This window comes from Anastrepha ludens, chromosome 5 (assembly GCF_028408465.1).
Source record: "Anastrepha ludens isolate Willacy chromosome 5, idAnaLude1.1, whole genome shotgun sequence".
Lineage (NCBI taxonomy): Eukaryota > Metazoa > Arthropoda > Insecta > Diptera > Tephritidae > Anastrepha > Anastrepha ludens.
In genome coordinates this window covers 49,499,689-49,518,302 of record NC_071501.1, presented here as the reverse complement: position 1 = coordinate 49,518,302, position 18,614 = coordinate 49,499,689, and the positions used below count along the sequence as shown (strand labels likewise).

Sequence of the window (18,614 nt, the reverse complement as noted above, 5' to 3'; positions counted from 1 at the left end):
GTATTCACAATAATAGCAGAGTGGCCTATTGCAAAGTTTTGACAATTTAGCTATATTTTATTTAATTTCGTTATAGTTTTTTTTTGTAAAAATATAGTTTATAATGCAATAAAAAACTATATAGCTTAGTTTAAAACTGTATACAAAATTGAAAAAAGAAAATCAACAAATGATTCATCAAAATTTCAAACTTTTTAATCAAAATTAATAAACAAATTTTGAGTATGCAGTTTTATAGTCCATTGAAATTTAGTATGAAATGGCTAAAAATCGCTTTGATTTTTGATAATGCTTTTTGCTGGTGGTCTTATAAAGGGTGGATAAATTTCAAGGGCCGATGTTGAATGTGAACCACACCTAAACGTCAACGACACCGTTGGACTTCTTTCTTTGGGGTTATTTGAAAGAAAAGGTGTACGTCGATAAGCCAGCAACAATTCAAGAGCTAAAGGATGAGAAAATTCGGCACATTAATGTCATAGAACCTCAATTATGCCTCAGCGTCTTCGAAAATTTGGACCATCGGATGGAGGTGTGCCGCCGAGGCCGCGACAGCCATTTGGCCAATATTTTGTTCCATACGTAATTGAGCCATACCAATATTATCATAATAATAATAATAATATCCATATAAAATAATTTCGTTATATGGAATAAAAGCCATAACAAAATAAAAACATTATCAAAAATCAACTTCAAACTGGGGCCATGTTGCACTAAAATTTAAAGGGCTACAAAATTGTATATCCAGAAATCTGATAAAAAGTTTTAAATTTCTATAAAAATTAGTTCGTTTTTTCCCAATTTTGTATATACAATGCTTAAACTTTGAATTTGGTTCTTGTTGTAGAATGGACTACGTTTTGATAAAAAATGAAAAAAAAAAAAAAAAAAATCAATAAAAAAATAAATAAATGGTCAAAACTTTGCAATATGGTGAGCTGGTATTATTGTGAACATAGGTACATGTACATATAAAGGGTGATCAGATTGGAGGAATTTTTCCCAATAGGGGTTTTTTGACAGATATAAATATAAATACATAATTTTTTTCAGTATTTATTGATATTTCATCATGAAACAACTTACGCCTGAACAACGTTTATAAAGCGTACAAATTATATTACGAAAATTGACAATCTGTGAAAAGTGTTTAACGCGCGCTCAAGCCAACGATGAGGCCCATTTTTGGCCTAACGGTTAAGTCAATAAGCAAAATTGTCGTATTTGGGTGCGATGATAAACGAATTTTTGAAGCCCGTGATCTCCACAATCTCTTGGTTGCAACAAGACGGCGCTACTCGTCACACAGCCCTTGAAACAATGGATTTAGTGCGTCGCCGTTTCGGTAAGCAATTTATCTCTCATCTCGGACCAATTGATTGGTCACCAGGACCGTGTGATATCACACCTTTTGACTTTTATGTGTAGGGGTATGTAAAGTCTAAATGCATTGCGGATAAACCAACTTCGACTGTGGTATTGGAAGCCAACATTACTAAAGTTATTTACGAAATCCGACCGAAGTCCTTCAGCGAGCCATTCAAAATTGGTGCTTACGGATGGCTGAAATACGGCGCAGGTGCGGCCAACATTTGAAAGTGATTATCTTCAAAAAATCAATATCATGAATGATTCTACACAAAAATAATAAAAATTTCCCAATCAATTTAAAATTTCGTTGTTTTATTTCAGTTTAAAATCTGATACCTCTAAATTGATCAACCTTTATATATATATGAATGTCTATTAAGGTGAGTATATACTTACAATCCAAAATTTCCAATCCTGCATTGTACGATGCCGCACATACTGGTCATATAACTGCCGTACATGTTCTGTCCCTTGACGTGTCACAGGCGCGCCATTGGCTGGAAGGATTGAGTGCAAATGCCTGCAACCGAAAATTAGTTGGATTTAATCCGTAATAATATTGTTTGTTGGCAATTTAGATTCAAGTAATCCTCATGATAGGAATTAAACTAAGGAGGAGAGTTAAGTGCTTTTTAACGATATCATAAGGCATATTTCGGTTGGTGATTTTTTCTTTAATCGATGCAGATTGTTGGATCTCACCTTCTTTTTTTTTCAAAAAAATTTAAATTATTAGAAACTGACCAGTCAGCAGTTCCGCAAACTTTCGTCTAGTTTGTTTACCAACATAGTTCTGTAGGCGCTTGCATTTCCGAACCAATGGTGTAGTAATTAGAGCAGCCTACTAAATATATTTTTTCGTACTAAGCCAGTACGCAGTTTTGGATAAGAAAATTGGTCACTACAAAAAGTTTGCTCTCTAATTAATTACAAGCAATAAAAAATAATTTATGCAGTCAACAGAGTATAAACGCGCTAAATAATTACGTACGTTTTGAAATCTTATAAATACAAACTGGCGCAAAATTAATCACCCTGCCGAAAGATTTATAATTTTTGCAAATTACGTCGTACGTCAATCATATTTGACACTTGACTGAGCGACTAGACAGCTGCAGTATACTAACCGACAAGTAATGTAGCAGGTAAAGGTTAAAATAAAGAGTTCCATTATTCAAAATATTTTTTTGTTCTATAAAAAAATAAAACAAGAAAAAATAAAAACACCTGCTAAGTTTACGCTATGAAAATTCTTATACAAGCTGGCGCATTGCTAGAGCGGGTTTTGATAACCCACCTTCGGTGAGGCGATTTGCCTATCACAATTCCTGCTCCTCCTGTACTTGGGTCTTGGTTCTCTACTTGGGTTCTCTAAAAATTGAACTCCTTTATATTTTGGTTAAGGGGTTAGGGGTAGTCAGAATTTTCAAAAAATCGATTTTTTTTTTTTGCATTTTCTTAAAGTATAATGTTTTAAAAATATTGTGTAAAAATTTGAAGTGAATCCGACAAATACTTTTCAAGTTATTCAACAATTAACAAAGGGCGCTCGGCCGCTCCGGAGCCGATAGCAAAACTTTAAATGCGTTTTTCTCAAAACTATGTTTTTCAAACTGGTGAACACTGTAACTTAAAAACCGCTACGTAGATTTCAATAAAATTTATACAGCTTTTGAAAAACATAAAAAACTTGTGCCTGATCGAAGGATTTTTTTTTTTTTTTCAAAAATTTCGATTTTTTTTTAACAATTAACTGTTGGTTTTTTCCCGAAAATCTGAAAAATATTTCCTGAGGCCGCCATTTTGTTCATTTTGAAAAAAAAAAAAAAAAGCTTCGATCCGGCTCGAGATTATCTATCAATAAAAATAATTTTTCTCATCCGATTGGTTTTAGATGAATCTGCAAGGACTTGTGATGTTCACCGCAAGGGACTTCTGGAGAAACGGGCTTCACACAAACAGCGATAACTTTTGCAATTATTAATTTTTTTTTTTGAAATTTTGGTGAAGTCAAGTTAAAACATGATGTTTTTATGCTATGTTTTTATTTTTGTTAAATAAATTAATTAAGTAGCAAAAAAAAATTCGTGAAAATCATCATTTTTTCGGGCCTCTGACTACCCCTAACCCCTTAAGGTACCTAATTCTAAAACAGGTTCTACCCACACAAAAAAAACCGCATGTACACCAAAAAGCTCTAAAAGCTGATTTTTGAAAAATCTGTAGTGAAAAAGTTTAAATAGAAACAAGTTAACACAAGAAAAGGGCGCTGCTACATTTAGATCATAGTATATATTGGAATTCTCCAGTTTATAATCTTTTTAAGGCTAGTTCCTCTAGTTTTTCTTGCAGGAACTAGGTAACACTGCTGCTCGGCTTGCCGCAACCAATCAATGGCGCCATTTGGACACTCAATAGACTATTGTTTCAATGAACCATAATTTACTTTAGTAGGTTATTTAGTACTAGAATTACAGCAGCTAGATGTGAGTGGGTTGACAATATACCTGGTGAAAAAAAGTGACTACGGTTCTTTACTGATGGCTCAAAGCTTGACGATAAAGTTGGCTTTGGTGTTTACTGTGAGCGCTTCGGCTCCTCTTCCTAATCACTGTAGCGTATTTGAGGCAGAAATGCTAGTCGCTCAAAGGCGCTACTAAATCGGTCAAGGAAAAACATTTCTATGTTAGTTGCTTTAACCACATTACGTGTACATCAAACGTGATACTTTAAAAAATCGTGCAATACGGCGGTTGTGATTGCAACTCGAACAACCCTATAATATCACGACAAACCCGGCCGATAAGAAACCATGGGAATTGCCCAAATATACAAGTGATGACTAACTTACGTTAATGAGTTATTTAAAATATCTCGCTCTTTAAGCAATGCCTCCATATGATCTTTTAATTGATTACGTTCAGCTCGCAAATGTTTAATGTGGTCGGCGCCTTTCTGCAGCATAGCCGCTTTACTCAACTGTAAATATAAGAGAAAATACAATAATTTTTTAAACTTGTTCTGAACTAAAAACTTTTCCACATTATAAAGGGGTGGGTGGTTAGTTTAGTGTTGAAGATCGTACTTACTTTGGCATTAGGATTTTGTTGCAGCTGCGGTATTAGAGAATGCAATAAGTCAAACCCGTTCTTAATATTATATCGTCGCTTCTGTTCTGCATGTATGTGACCGGCACGCCTCTGGTTCTCCCTGGGATACTTTAGGCTATGTGTTGGGGAAAGCGGCGAGTCTTGATCGTGAAACGATTCTGGAGACAAACTCAATGCATTCGTACACATCGCTGCTGCTTGACTGGCCGTTGGCGGATAACTTAACATCTGAAAGAAACCAATTTTTCTTTTTTAATTATATGTTTCTTTTTGAAGTTGACTTATTTTATATACCTTACTACCAGGCGGGCTATGTAACATTTGTGGTGCTGCTGGCGTTGGCAGCGAAGCAGATTTCTTTGGTGACTTTTGTTGCTGTTCTTGTTGCATTTGTATCACATGACGAGAGTATGTTGTGTCAGCAGATGCGCCTGCTGCAGTAGTTACCGTGCACTGCACATTGGGCGTTACAAAGTAATTGGTAGTGGCGGGTATGCTGCCAATATTTAGTGATTTATTTGTATTAACGGGCACAGCCGAAGAGGCCGGCGGAGGTACCGGCACTACTGTTGACATCGCTATGGCAGACATTGGTACATTTAAATTTGATATGGCACTTGAGGAAGAACTTTGCTTTGTCTTAACCGACGAACGAGTATCTGAATAAAGAATATTATAGGTGAAGCATACATACATAAGACATATTATAAAATTCTTATTCTATCCGACATCTTCAGAAAAATTTAGATAGTTATCTTAGAGATAATATGATATTTTTGAATATCGAATTGCATGTAATGGGCCTTCCATACGACGGTAATTAAAGACTCTAATTTTCATTAGCCAATTGAGTACAATTGTCACAATTTTGTATAAAAGAGACCTCAAGAAATATGATTTTTTGAAATGTTATTATTTGAAAAAGAAACCATTATTTTCTCGGTGGATGGATGTAATGATCGATATCTCGTAAAGTATCGATCAAACAATTTGAAGTTTTTGCTCCTTGTCAAGGTGACATTTCACACTAAAAAATGCGTTTGCTGTGTTTTGTTTGTTCCATTGAGTTGCCAGTTACAGGGTGTTAACAATCGAAGTCAACAAAGGGAAAATTCGTTACATTATACAGTTTTCCTTTGATAAAGGCGAAAATGCAATCTAGGCTACTGGAATTGTGGATGGTGTCTGTGGTGTCGATACTGTACCAGCCAATTACATGCAATTTTGGTTTCGTCGATTTCATTGAGGCATTTTTGATGTTAAAAAATTATCGATAAAATCACAGAAATAATCGAAATTGACCGGCATATTATTAGTCGTAGTATCGGCCAGGAGTTAAAGATTGGCCATAAAACAGTTTTAACCTGTTAAGCGATTAGTTTTTCTTAGACAGCTCGATTTACTGTGCTGAATTAATTTCAAGCGAAGACTGTCGATGCAAAACCGGGTTTCAGCCAAATATTGGATTCACCGTGCGCGTTGGCTGAACGATTATGATAACGAGTATCAGGAAATTCAGTGTTCATGCTTACTTTATAATGTCAAAATAATAGGGAAATTTTCGTTTTTTGCTTAACTTTAAATTTCATAGCATTTTTCGGCATGACACACATATAAGACATTATCTAAAAAATGAACTTTTGAAATTGACGCATATATACGACATAATCACTTAATAGGTTAAACCATTTGCGCATAAATTTTACCCAAAACGAATGCATTTCTTTTTCCCCAAATAATATTTAGAGAACGGTCGCGCTAACACCTATTTATACGCACATACCTGTGCCTAATTACACGACCGAATTCAACAAGTAAAATAATGCAGTTATAACCAATGTGAATTGAAGTTACAAATTAAAATTGTACGTACTCTTGTGTTCACATTATTAAGTTACTTTGCCACAATATTCGTAATATTTTCTATTATGTATTTTTTCTTAATTTTTTATAAAAAATATAGTTAATTGTACAACAATAATCTTATAAATGAAAGCTTCTAACTTTGTATGAAATTTACAAAAAATTTACATTTAGTAAATTTAAAAAAATTCAAATTTTTAACCCATTTTTCTTCCATTTAAAGCATATGTTCGAGTCTTTCATACGGAAGAAAATGATGAACAACGTATGTAAAAAAAATTTGAAAAATCAACGCGATTTTGGAGAGACTTCAAACTTACACTTTATTACCTAAAATGAACGGGCTATAAAACTGCGCACCCAGAAGTTTTCTAAAGATTCTGATAAAAATTTTGATGACAATTTTTCGAAATTTGTTAAATTTCTGAGAAATTTGTACAGAGTTTGGAGCTTTAATATAATATGTTTTTGTTGTACAATGAACTATACTTTTAGAAAAATCTAACGAAGCAAAACTTAGAATGAAAATATTGCGAATATAAAAGATAAAGTACTTAATTATCTGAGCACAAGAGTATGTAACTTTTTTTTTATATTCACATGTAACAAAAAAATTATTTAGTATATTTATATATAACACAAAAAATACTACCATAAATTTAAACAAACTTTATGCTTGTAATAAATCTGGTTCCGTATTGACTTTATCTGAAAATGCACGAAGTTAGGCACACAACCAAACCCCTCCGTTCGTCCATTGTGAAGAGTCAAACTTGCTGTGCATAAGTCTTGCTAGACAGTACATAAGTCTCGATATAAGGTAGACTACTAATGAAAATATGAAAAATTTGTCGAATACAAGGCCTTTTTCTATAAAAATACTATTTTAAAATTTTGTAATATATTTATCCATGACCAAACGAATATTCTCAAACTAGATACAACATTTTAAAGAAAGTATTGAGGTTTTTAAAAATATTTTTTAAGCAAATATTTACTTTTCCAAAATTCACTTTACCGAGGTAAGCCAGGATTAATATTTACACAATATTTGGTATTTTCTTATCATGATTTTGAGCAATAAAGGTTATGGACAGGAACAAAATATCCCATATTACATGATACTTCAAAACTTACTCGTTGTCAGCAGTTGCGCTAAGGTACTATTATTCAACATAGGGTCGCTTGTAGCTGATTGCAACTGTGGCGAGACCATCAGGTTACTACTTGTTACACTACTCGACTTATTGGTACCATTCGGTCCAACAATCATATGTTGATGTATTGAATTGCTACGCGAGCGTGGCTTGTTGTTTTTAGCTTGGTATTTAGGTACAGCAAAATTATCGTGACTTGAACGTGATTCAAGTTTTTGTAGTGTCACATTCAGTGGTAAACTGTTCGATCTGAACATTTCTCGGGGCAACATATTAACCGCCGGTTGCTGCTGTTGACTAAGCTGTTGCATTTGATGATGCTGTGTTGTCAAGAGATGCTGGCTTGCTTGTTGTTGTTGTTGATGCTGATGACTAGACGAGGGCGACAATTGGCATTGTGCTTGTACCTGTAACTGTAAAGGGCTTGGCAACGAAGTTACCTGACAGCCTAAATTCAATGGCAGCGATTGTTGGTGTACGTGTTGTGCAGTAGGTGATTGATCGTGCATATAAGGTGAGTTCGTGGTGAGGCGCATATTTATGTAGCCGCCAGTGGATGCAGATTTTTTAAAGCTACTCACGCTGGGATAAGGCTTATACGAGTTTGAGTTATTGTTGCTATTTAGATTGGTATTGACACCATAAACATCAGTTGAATTATTTAAATTATACATGGATAGCATATCGGCGGATGGTGGTTCTGTTTTCACCGTCTGCAAAAGTATCGAGGAATTCCCTGTGTGTGCTGAGTTACTGGCATTTATTTGGTTTGCATTGGGCATGCAATTCGCGGTTGTCTGCATAATGGTAAAGCCTTTGGATTTTGCATTTGCCATTGAAATATTAAGTAAGTTGTTATTAATATTGAGGCCACCGCCAGCCGATGGCGAAATTTCCACGCTACCAAAACCACCATATCCTGTGCCATTCCCACCTTCTCCAGCACCGGTTGTCACTGCTGTAGGCGTTGGGTACTGTGCCGATGTTTGCATTTGTTGCTGCTGTTGATGGAACGCCATGGTCTGGTGCTGTAACGCTGTGCCAGGCAAAGAAGGTTGAAGATGTTGACTTTGTTGGCTTTTTTGGTGTTCTGCTAACATTTGTTGGTACATAGTAGTCTGATGCAAAGTGGGTTGAGCTTTGTCATAGTTATGAGGTTCTCTTCTGGAATAAAAAAAATCATGTTGCAACTTTCAAATAAATATTAAGTTATTTTTTATACCTAAATGGCCGCTGAGAATTCTTTGAAATTCGTCCTTTCATCACACTTTTACTTGGAAATTCATTGCTTGGTGATCTGTTACTCGAAATGCCATCACTTGCAGTAGGAAAATGTTTTGAATGCATTCGCATAGTTGGCGATGCTGACGTTACGGAGGAGGACGATCCGACGCCATCACCAACCTCTGTTGCAGTTCGCTCATTAGCCATTAGAGCATCCACGGAGGTAATTGTTTGCGATTGATTAATTCCTGAGGTATTCAATAATTGTCCGGCACTATTTTCCCGCGATAACGGAGCTGGATAACGTTGCCCCATCTCCGATTGAAATTGAAGCGAATCAAGTGGTGCATTCAAGTCCAGCATATTGGCGTCATCGTTTTCTGTTAGCGTATTCGAAGTACTAACTACACCAACCATATTATTCGAGTCCAATTGCTCAGAGCCTATGAAAATATGGATTAATCAGATGCTGTCGCATCTACATAAATATTACGTGGCAAAAATACCCATAATCGCTGAGAAGTTGTAATCAACATTCTTAAGCATTTCATCAGTGCCCTCCTCTGGTACGGGCGGAAGACGAGCCGGCTGCAGTAGCTCTGCAAAAAATAAAGCTTAGTGATAAATGGAATTTAATGGATATGCTTATGTATTCCATATGTTTACCATCAATTGTTAGATCAATGTCATCAATATTCGGTTGGAGAGAGCCAAGTCCAGGTTGTATGAAATCGGCTATTCCAGCACCGCGCGCTATCTCTCGGGGATCTGGAAATGGAAATGGTCCATTTATCGAAGAGAAAAGTGTGTCATTTGTCCAATCGTCGGGTATCATTAACGACCGATCGTTTAACGGTGACCATTCCAAGAAGTCAAACTCGCTTTTCTATTTAATAAAAAAACAAAAATAGTGAAGATAAATATAATTTTTTTACGAGATACACATGTACTTATATGTTGAAATTATTCAAAACGAACTGCTCAGGATCATCTTTTTCGAAAAGGTTTCGATTTGATTTCCTCTTATTTACACGATTTTTATTCGTATTATCACTGACATTCTAAATCTTAAAAGGTCTAAATTCTAAAATCAAAACCTAAAATTAATGGAATAAAAATATATAAACTTTAACTATCCTTTATTACTATCTATATACAAAAACACGAGAATGCAGTATAACAATTTAGATGCCCCTACTGGAATCTCCCCTGGAATTGTTTTGTGAAAAATTTCACACCTACAAACTTGATATTTTTCAGATCTCGAAAAATATAAGTAAAGGTCAAAATGAAATACGCAGGTAAGAAATTATGGGCTAAGCTGTTCCACAAAAGTATGCGCCACTAAATATTGTTATGGACTTTTAAAGACAGTAGGTTCTTCCATACGAGTTTCTTTTTCAAAAAATTTAGATCAACTTGGGATAAAATTAGGAAAATGTTCCATACACTGTAAAAAAATTGTGACGATTAGGTAGAAAATGGCAGAAGGTCCCATTATTCGACATTTCTTCCTCTTTCATAACTGCTATACTGCATTCTATTGCCTATTTTCGTCCCATTTCGTCGCACAGTGTGATTAAAATATGATATACAATTATATTATATAAAATCCTACTAAAATAAAAATAAAAAAAAAACAAAGTGGTCCTAACATCGAATCTACTCTCCCACAAGGGTTGAAGAGGTGGTTTGCAAATTAACTGTGTGACCGACACTAATCAGTAAAATTTTTGAGAGAGGTGTCCTTTTTTTCGAAACTCCAGTATAATCTATTCATAATATTATAACAGGTGTTTTTTAAGAGCTTGCGAACTTGAAATAATATTGTAAAACAGAAATATTGTTGGCATGAATTGGTTTTATTATAATTTAGTAGATACTAGAAACTCCAGTATAATCTATTCATAATATTATAACAGGTGTTTTTTAAGAGCTTGCGAACTTGAAATAATATTGTAAAACAGAAATATTGTTGGCATGAATTGGTTTTATTATAATTTAGTAGATATTTTCATGGCATTTATTTTTAGAATATAATATACGACAAATGTCTGCCGCGGCTACGAGTTGCATGGTATATTCGATCAGTCCAATAAAGCGATTGTTAAGCGCGCTGCATGGAAAGTTGCATCGTGTTGTTGGAACCAAATGTCATCGATGTTTAGCTGAATAATTTTTAGAAACAAAAATTCAGTCAGTATGACTCGATAGCCCTCGCCATTCACCGTAACGGCAGCTCCTTCCTCATTTCGAAAAAAATAAAGCCAGATGATCCCGCCAGCGTGTATACCGCACTTAAAATGAACGAACTATGAACTTCGCAAAGAGATTTTTTTCACAACTTTGAAGGGCTGCTCTGGCGTTAAACGATTTATGATGATTTGCGAAACTTTACTGAATAGAAATGTCAACACTGTTTGCCATTCTCAGCTTTCTCAAGATAGTTATCGATATCGATAGTTCTCATGCAGCTTAAAAAAAGCCATATATAATATTATGCTCAGCAAACAGTTTCTGTTGGAGTGCTACCGTCGGAAAGTTGGAGGTTGGGCACGTTAAGAGACATCTGCATGACTTGACTGACGAGATCCATGACTACACTCGAAAATCATTACACTACCAGTACAAACATGCCATAAACGACATGCATCGGGAGGGCCTCATCCCTTTTATAAGCTCCCGCTTCCCTAATATCGTCATCGGAAGCCAATCACTAGCTATTGCAAACAAAGAGCATCAGCTGCCTCCTTTGACCCACGTTACTTTGGCACAATTACAGATACATACTCAACATATGTCCGGTATGTGAGGGCACCCTAGGAAGGCACGACACTAATCACCAATACTCGCCCCTTTAAACCTAGACCCGTGTCCTTTTGAACCCATCTTGTAGGAATAGCATGTTCCCTGCGTCTACCATTAGATAAGATTGAAGGTGACGGCCGATGACTTCAGCACGTTTAGCTGGGCTTAGTGAACTCAGAATTTTGCTCAAATACTCAGGAATTCAAGCCAAATTTCCATAACAAGAGAAACAAAGAAAAACATCAACTACTGACAGTTTGGTGTGAATTATGAAGCGTTGGTATTAATTGGTTAATTTGTTTACGAATAAGCTGAGCTTTAGTGTCTAGTGTAATATTTACGCCCTAAGTGTGGCAATCGTTTTGTAGCCCTCTTAACGATATCAATGGGTTCCCTAGAAATCAAAACGTAAATCGTAAATTCATAAAAAACGGGAATTATTATTCCACTAACTTCTACTTTTTTTTGTATATTTGTGCTTATGACACCGGCATAGACTGTTAATGGTTATCAATTTGACTATCGAATTTTGACATAAAGCATAAAACAAATATTCTATCAGCGATTGGTTGGTTGGTTAAAGAGCGCTTTCAGCGCTTCCGCAACATTTTGTTGCCACATCCTCGCTACCAACTTATTTAACGCTTATTTACAACATGACTATATTCAGTCTGTGCGGTTTAAGAACCATATTACGTTGTTGACGTCTAAGCCAGACAGTTGTTCGAGACTCTCGAACAGTGTTTTTCCCAGGGTTGACACCCTCTCCTTCTATAAAGCAAGGCATTCACAGTGGAAGTGGAAACTCGTTTCTCTGGTTGTTCCTCAGCGGACGATGGAACAGTATTTCCTATGGGGTTTTCAATTGTACGCATTATGTATATTGCTTTCTAAAAAAATTAGAAGAATTTCAATTGTATTTGTCTAGGCGTAATGCTATGATTAAGATATTGCTAATAAATACAATATTTAACAAACAACTGCTGTTTAATATTGTGACTCTATTTATACGAGTATATTTACACTACTACGCATTATTACTTTTTCCAACCCCATACAAATAATTTGTTATTTTATGCTTATACATACTAGGTTGTTCAATAAGTCTTCCGGTTCGATAAGAGAGGGTTGGTACACTCTCTATATGAACGTTTAGTTTCATTTCAATCTGTCAATTCATTCTTTGTTTACAAGCCAAGACGTCTAAAAACAGCAACAACATCACGAAACGTAGAAGAATTACAGGTTATCATATTGGAAAATCGTCGAGAGACTGAAAGAGATTTAGTAGAAGCCCTAGGCATCTCATTACTAAATAATAAAGTGTATTTAATTGTGTTTTTGTTATCGAACCGCAAAACTTATTGAACAACCTAGTATATGCCTAGCTTAAATAAACTAATATCGTACGTAATTCACCACGCTCACCAGTTCTTTTGGTCTCATAGAGGCTAAAGCACCACTTCATTTGTGCACTTCAACTCCGACAGTCATTTAAATACTACAGACATACATTTGTGAATCAACAAATTGCTAATTTCCATGTCGACTTTGAAGATTAAACGCTTGCTTCGCTTCTACATCAGGCTTCTGAGCTTCCTGGGCATAATACCTATATTTTACTCTTCGAAAATAAAGAAATACATTTTACGAACAGGATGGCGGTTTTATGTAGCACATTGTTTTTGGCAATTAGTGTATGTGTTCTTAATTGGAAATGTAGTGATGCGAAGAGAAAAATTTGTTACACCTAAGTATTCATATCTTGACCGCTGTTACTGGATCGCACTTGTCTCGGCTGCGATGACAGCGCAATTTCTAATAAATGCTTGGTTTTTACATCTGCGCCATTCACATTACCACATTATTTCATATTGTGTGTATTTATCGGAGCAATTCATTTCCCATGGCCAACGAAACGTCTGGATTTGGCAGCTAATAGTCCTAGTGACAAATATTATCAGTGCGTGCTCCCTTTCTCTTATGAGTTCCTTTAAACCTCGGTTAATATTTCAAATCTACTACATTGTTTCGACGCTGTTACTAGCTTTTTATGGTTGCATCACTCAAGCGATAGCCGCACTTTTAGGTGACGTTAATAGTTTGATATTAATAATCCTACAACATAATCAACGGCGTAAACGAATTACTGAAATTGAGCTGGAAAACTTCCACGATTGTCTGGTGGCCTACGATGGACTTATGTTACTTTGCAGCGAGAACATAAGTACAATTTATGGTGCCCCTTTTGTACTCATAGCAGTTATTTCCACACTTGATATAACATTAAGTGTGCATCTATTGAAAACCATCACGATGAAAGGATATGTGCAAACAATTATAATCGCAATTAAGTTTATAGTTTTTGCATTACCATCTGTAATAATGCTGAGCATGGCGTTCGTGGGCAGTGACATAGAAAAGGAGGTAAGCCAGCAAATTCTGCACAAATATTCATGTGTGTGTGTATAATATTTAATATATTAGTTTGGGGAATAAAAAATCTATCATTTTTGCGATCTTTAGCTCCGATTATTTCTGTGATTTTATCGACATTACCAACATTTCCTTTAACATCAAAAATGTCTGAACGGAATCTACGAAACCAAATTTGCACGTAATTAGATGTTACGGTAACGGCATCATAGACTCCATTTACAATTTCAGTGGCCTGGCTTCCATTTTCGCCTTTATCAAAGAAACACTGTCAAATGTACCGAATTTTCTCTTTGTTGACACCCTGTAACTCACAACTGAATGGGATAAACAAAACACAGCAAACTAATTTTTTTAGTTTGAAATGTCACATATTGACAACGAGCATAAGCTTCAAATTGTTTGATCGATAATTTACGAGATATCGATCACTACAACCATCTACTAAGAAAATATGGATTTCCTTTTCCCCAAACTAATATTAATTAATACATTAAAATATGCGACTAGAAGTAATAATAAATATCCCTGCTATTGAACACAGTTAATAGTTACTAAGAAATAATCAACATTTATATCACAAAAGTCAGTGTACAGTGCGCAGTCGTTTGTTTAATAATCCGTCAAAAAATTTGTTATAAAAGAAGTTTGGCAAGTTTTTGTTAAAATAAATGCAATGCCATCTTGACTTATTTCCTCTGTTTTCAAAATTTTGGAACTATTAAAACTTGCAGCATTTATCATTTTTATAGTTTTTGTTTGAACAATTCAAACTACCATTAATTCTTTAGCCAAATAAATATTTTACACGGTGCAACACTGAAAATACACCCGATAAATTACACACTGTAAGTTGTTTATATGGTCGAATAATGCATAAAAATATTTTTGTTATATTTTTTGTACCCTCCAATTTTTATTTATTTATAAAAAGAAACCATGGCACACGTACAAAGAATGGCCAGTCTTTGCATCTGCGGGGCCCTCAGAACCACACCCACAGATGCACTAAATATTATGCTTAACATTTTACCAATAGAGCAGTACGGCAAGCAAACAGCTGCCAAAGCAACCCTCAGACTAAGAGAAATCGGCCTACTCAGAACGTACCAAAGAGGGAACTCCTCAATTTCAGAACAATTCCCCTGCATTCCCAGCACAACGGATTTCTGTAGGACCAAGGACATCAATTTCGATAAATCCTTTGTCACAGTATTTCCTTCCAAAGAGGAATGGGATAACGGGCTCATTGTTAAGATAAATGACTTAAACATCTACACAGATGGCTCAAAACTGGACAACCAAGTAGGGAGGGGTCTACTCCGACAAACTCGGAGTATGCCAATCATTTCGCTTACCTGATCATTGCAGTGTATTTCAGGCGGAAGTCACTGCCATAAAAGAGGGACTTAAATAAATAAAAAACGAGAGTATTATCCGCAAATGAAGTCTTCATTTACTCGGACAGTCAAGCAGCAATAAAAGCGCTGGAATCAAAGACACACTCGTCAAAAACAGTTCTAGAATGTTTTAAACTACTAGATGACGCTGATACCCATGCCCATAGCCACTTGTAAATTACTTATAGACAGGAAAACCATCAAAAAGGTAAATACAATCTGGCAAAACCTCACAACATGCGAACTAAGCAGACAGACATGGCCGAACTGGAATAGCGGTCGATCGAAGATCTTGCTAAGATTCAACAGAGAATCTATAAGAAAAATGATAGGTGTTTTAACTGGTCATTGTTTAATAGGCAGCCACGCTAGAAGGTTAGGACTCCCTTACTTCGATTTCTGTAGAAGCTGTCTTAATACAGAAGAAGAGAAAACAGTCAGACACCTTTTATGTGAGTGTGAAAGCCTAGCTATGAGAAGGCTGCGCACTCTCGATACAGCATTTCTAACCGATGTAGCGGACATAGCCCATCTAAAACTAACGAAGCTCTGCTCGTTTATTAAAGCAACCGGATGGTTTGAAAAGGAACACGTAGAGTAAGGATAAGTTCCAGTGGTATCACAATGGACCTGCCGAAGGTCTAAGTGTGTCTTACGACAACCACCCTACCTACCTACCTATGTGTATTGCAGTGTGTACAATGTGCGCTGACCTTGGAGGTTGGTTTGGCAAAAGTAGCAGTCTTCTGGTCTGTGAATGACTTGATGATGCCAAACCATTGGGCTCGAAAATGGCAAACGATCTTGAAAACACTGACTAGATTTCCACTTGTTTAGTGATATGGAGCACGTGGAACATATATATTCTGGTTCATACCAGCGACTTTCACTATAATTGCGCTCAAAGTGAAGATTGTATGCTTCAACCACGATAGTATTTGTTTTTAATTCACGGCGATGTTGTTTATCAACAAATAAACCGCAAACGTGGCAGAAATTATTGCGTTTGTCACACATCTTTAACTAACTTATAAACAATTTTAGCAAAAAAACACACTTGAGAAAAACGCGATTTTGGAAGAAGGAGATAAAAAGGCACTGCCAACCAAAGACTGGTCTAGTCGCTGTTTCAGACTAAGGTGCGTTTCATAACTATAGGACACATAACATGAATATTTAATCTTTACTCCAGAAATATGTAGGTACTCTGTAAAAATAAATGAATATATGGAATAATACCATTATTCTTCTTAGTATCAATAAACAACAACTTTTCATCGTGGTGTTTTTGTGTTTGTTTGTACCGTTACTTTGAGCACGAGTCAGAGCAATTCGTTACTACTTTTGCCGTTTCATAACTATAGAACGCATTAGGAATTGAAGCTTTAAAGTGCATTTATGTGTTCGCTGAGTACAACTTTTAATTTAAATCGATTTTTAAGTAAATAAATATCAATATGCCACCCGGTTCAAAACTTACCGAATTAGAGAGAGGTAAAATTACTGCGTGGGAGGAGGAGGGTCTCTGCGCCTCAGAAATCGCGAGAAAATTATGTCGCAAAATTATGTAGAAACACGTAAACCTTTCATTTGTAATTTATGATAAATTGTCATTGTCAAACATTTATTGTCAATACATAAAGAATGCAGTGATTTTTCCAAGTAAATAATCATTAAAGACAAAAACTATGGTTCCACAAATGGATAGATATTCAAGGCATTTTTTTCTATTAACGAAAAACTAGCGTAGTTTACGCAATTTTTGTCCGATTATTGAAAGTAATATATTAATTTCTTCGTTAATAAATGCACTCAAAGAATATTAACAAACATCTTTAATTTTGTTGTAAAATTATGCAATAAAAAATTGTTAAAGTTAAAAAAATGATAAAAAAAGCACTTTCTCCACGTTTAATCAAATAAAAATCACAACTAACTAGTTTGAATAATTACTTGTTGTACATCATTTGAAAGGTCTGACAATATCCTTTTCAAAACATATAAAATATTGAAAATCGGTGAAAAATGACTGAGATATCCGTAGATTACCGCGCAAAGTCTGAAAAAACGGTTTTTTATAAATAAATAAAAATTGGAGGGTACAAAAAATATAACAAAAATATTTGTATGCATTATTCGACCATATAAATAACCTACAGTGTGTAATTTGTCAGGTGTATTTCGTTTTTTTTTTTTTGTAGCACAGTGTTATTATTCTCGTAATGTGTTAAAAAGGGTCTTTCAAAAGACGCACCCAGATGTAGTTTTAAAATAAAACATGTAAAAATTAGATGCTCTCAGTTTTCACTATTTTTATTCAAAATACGGCTCTTGGTAATTATATGTGAAAAATGGCATCATTTACATGACCACCATGACAGGTGGACGTTTAACATACAAGTAAAATCCGCCAAACAGTCGCTTCATGAATGTCCAATTGCTGAGAACGTCGAGATATTGATTGAAGGTTATTCAGCAAAACTTTGCGCCATAGCAGGAATATTCTCAACACAACGTCCAGATTTTGGCATTCCTTTTTCTATTCTCGATAAAACCAGTTTCTTGCAATTCTTCACCAACCTTTGAATTGCCCTAATTAATAACTAATTTGGACGATTATATCCACCAAATCAAAGATGGTTTCAAAAGTGTACCGTCTAGGAGTTATTCACTACTGACATCTAGGCATCACTTTCGAAAGACCCCTTATCTATTTTATAATTTCAGAATTTATTACTGCTTTCGAACAAGATGTGAAAAATAATTTCTCTTGTACCGAGTCAAAGTAAAGAGAGAGCATGCAAGCCAAGACTTTCAAGGTTAGATAGAGTATTTAACATAACTAAATAACACACGAATTGAAAATACCACTAAACTAAAAAGGAGCTCGAAAAGGTTTTCAATTATTCCTTTTACTTATGCAACTCGAACTGTACATATAAAAAACATGATCCAAATGCAAAAACAGTAAAATGAACAAAAATCTTTGGTATTCTATGGCATTCTCACTATTTGCGCTCTCTTGATATTCAGCTCGTAGTAACGCATCATACAATGTGGCGCAAAATTAAAAAAAAAGACTTAAAATGATGGAAGTCTTTAATTTGACCTTTACGCGCTCCATTGATTGCCTGTTCGTATACTGCAGATTTCTTATTCACAACTGTCAAATATGATTGACGTACGATGTCATTTGCAGAAATTGTACTTACACATATTCCGATAGAGTGATTAATTTTGTG

General features: G+C 35.2%; 2 protein-coding genes across 10 annotated transcripts in view; one reads left to right on the top strand and one right to left on the bottom strand.

The window, feature by feature from the left end:
- The window catches only part of LOC128863079 (protein WBSCR14 homolog), a 64,830-nt gene that overhangs the window by 581 nt on the left and 45,635 nt on the right, over positions 1–18,614 (bottom strand). For 6 of the 8 annotated variants that reach the window (XM_054101999.1, XM_054102001.1, XM_054102002.1 and 3 more), the window contains exons 6-13: positions 9,395–9,614; positions 9,235–9,342; positions 8,727–9,171; positions 7,485–8,668; positions 4,779–5,143; positions 4,464–4,712; positions 4,226–4,353; positions 1,771–1,894 (exon numbers count right to left, since the gene is read on the bottom strand). In XM_054101999.1, the coding sequence (XP_053957974.1) occupies positions 1,771–1,894; positions 4,226–4,353; positions 4,464–4,712; positions 4,779–5,143; positions 7,485–8,668; positions 8,727–9,171; positions 9,235–9,342; positions 9,395–9,614 (2,823 nt within the window). The remainder of the gene's footprint in view (positions 1–1,770; positions 1,895–4,225; positions 4,354–4,463; positions 4,713–4,778; positions 5,144–7,484; positions 8,669–8,726; positions 9,172–9,234; positions 9,343–9,394; positions 9,615–18,614) is intronic. The other 2 variants (XM_054102005.1, XM_054102006.1) reach the window with 2 other exon arrangements.
- The window catches only part of LOC128863082 (plasmanylethanolamine desaturase-like), a 75,301-nt gene that overhangs the window by 48,995 nt on the left and 7,692 nt on the right, over positions 1–18,614 (top strand). The window contains exon 1 of one of the 2 annotated variants that reach the window (XM_054102008.1): positions 12,924–13,963. The exons of the other annotated variant lie outside the window; for it this stretch is intronic. Within the exon in view, the coding sequence (XP_053957983.1) occupies positions 13,079–13,963 (885 nt within the window). The 5' untranslated portion in view covers positions 12,924–13,078. Of the gene's footprint in view, positions 1–12,923; positions 13,964–18,614 lie in introns of those variants that run through there. 2 annotated transcript variants of the gene reach the window in all.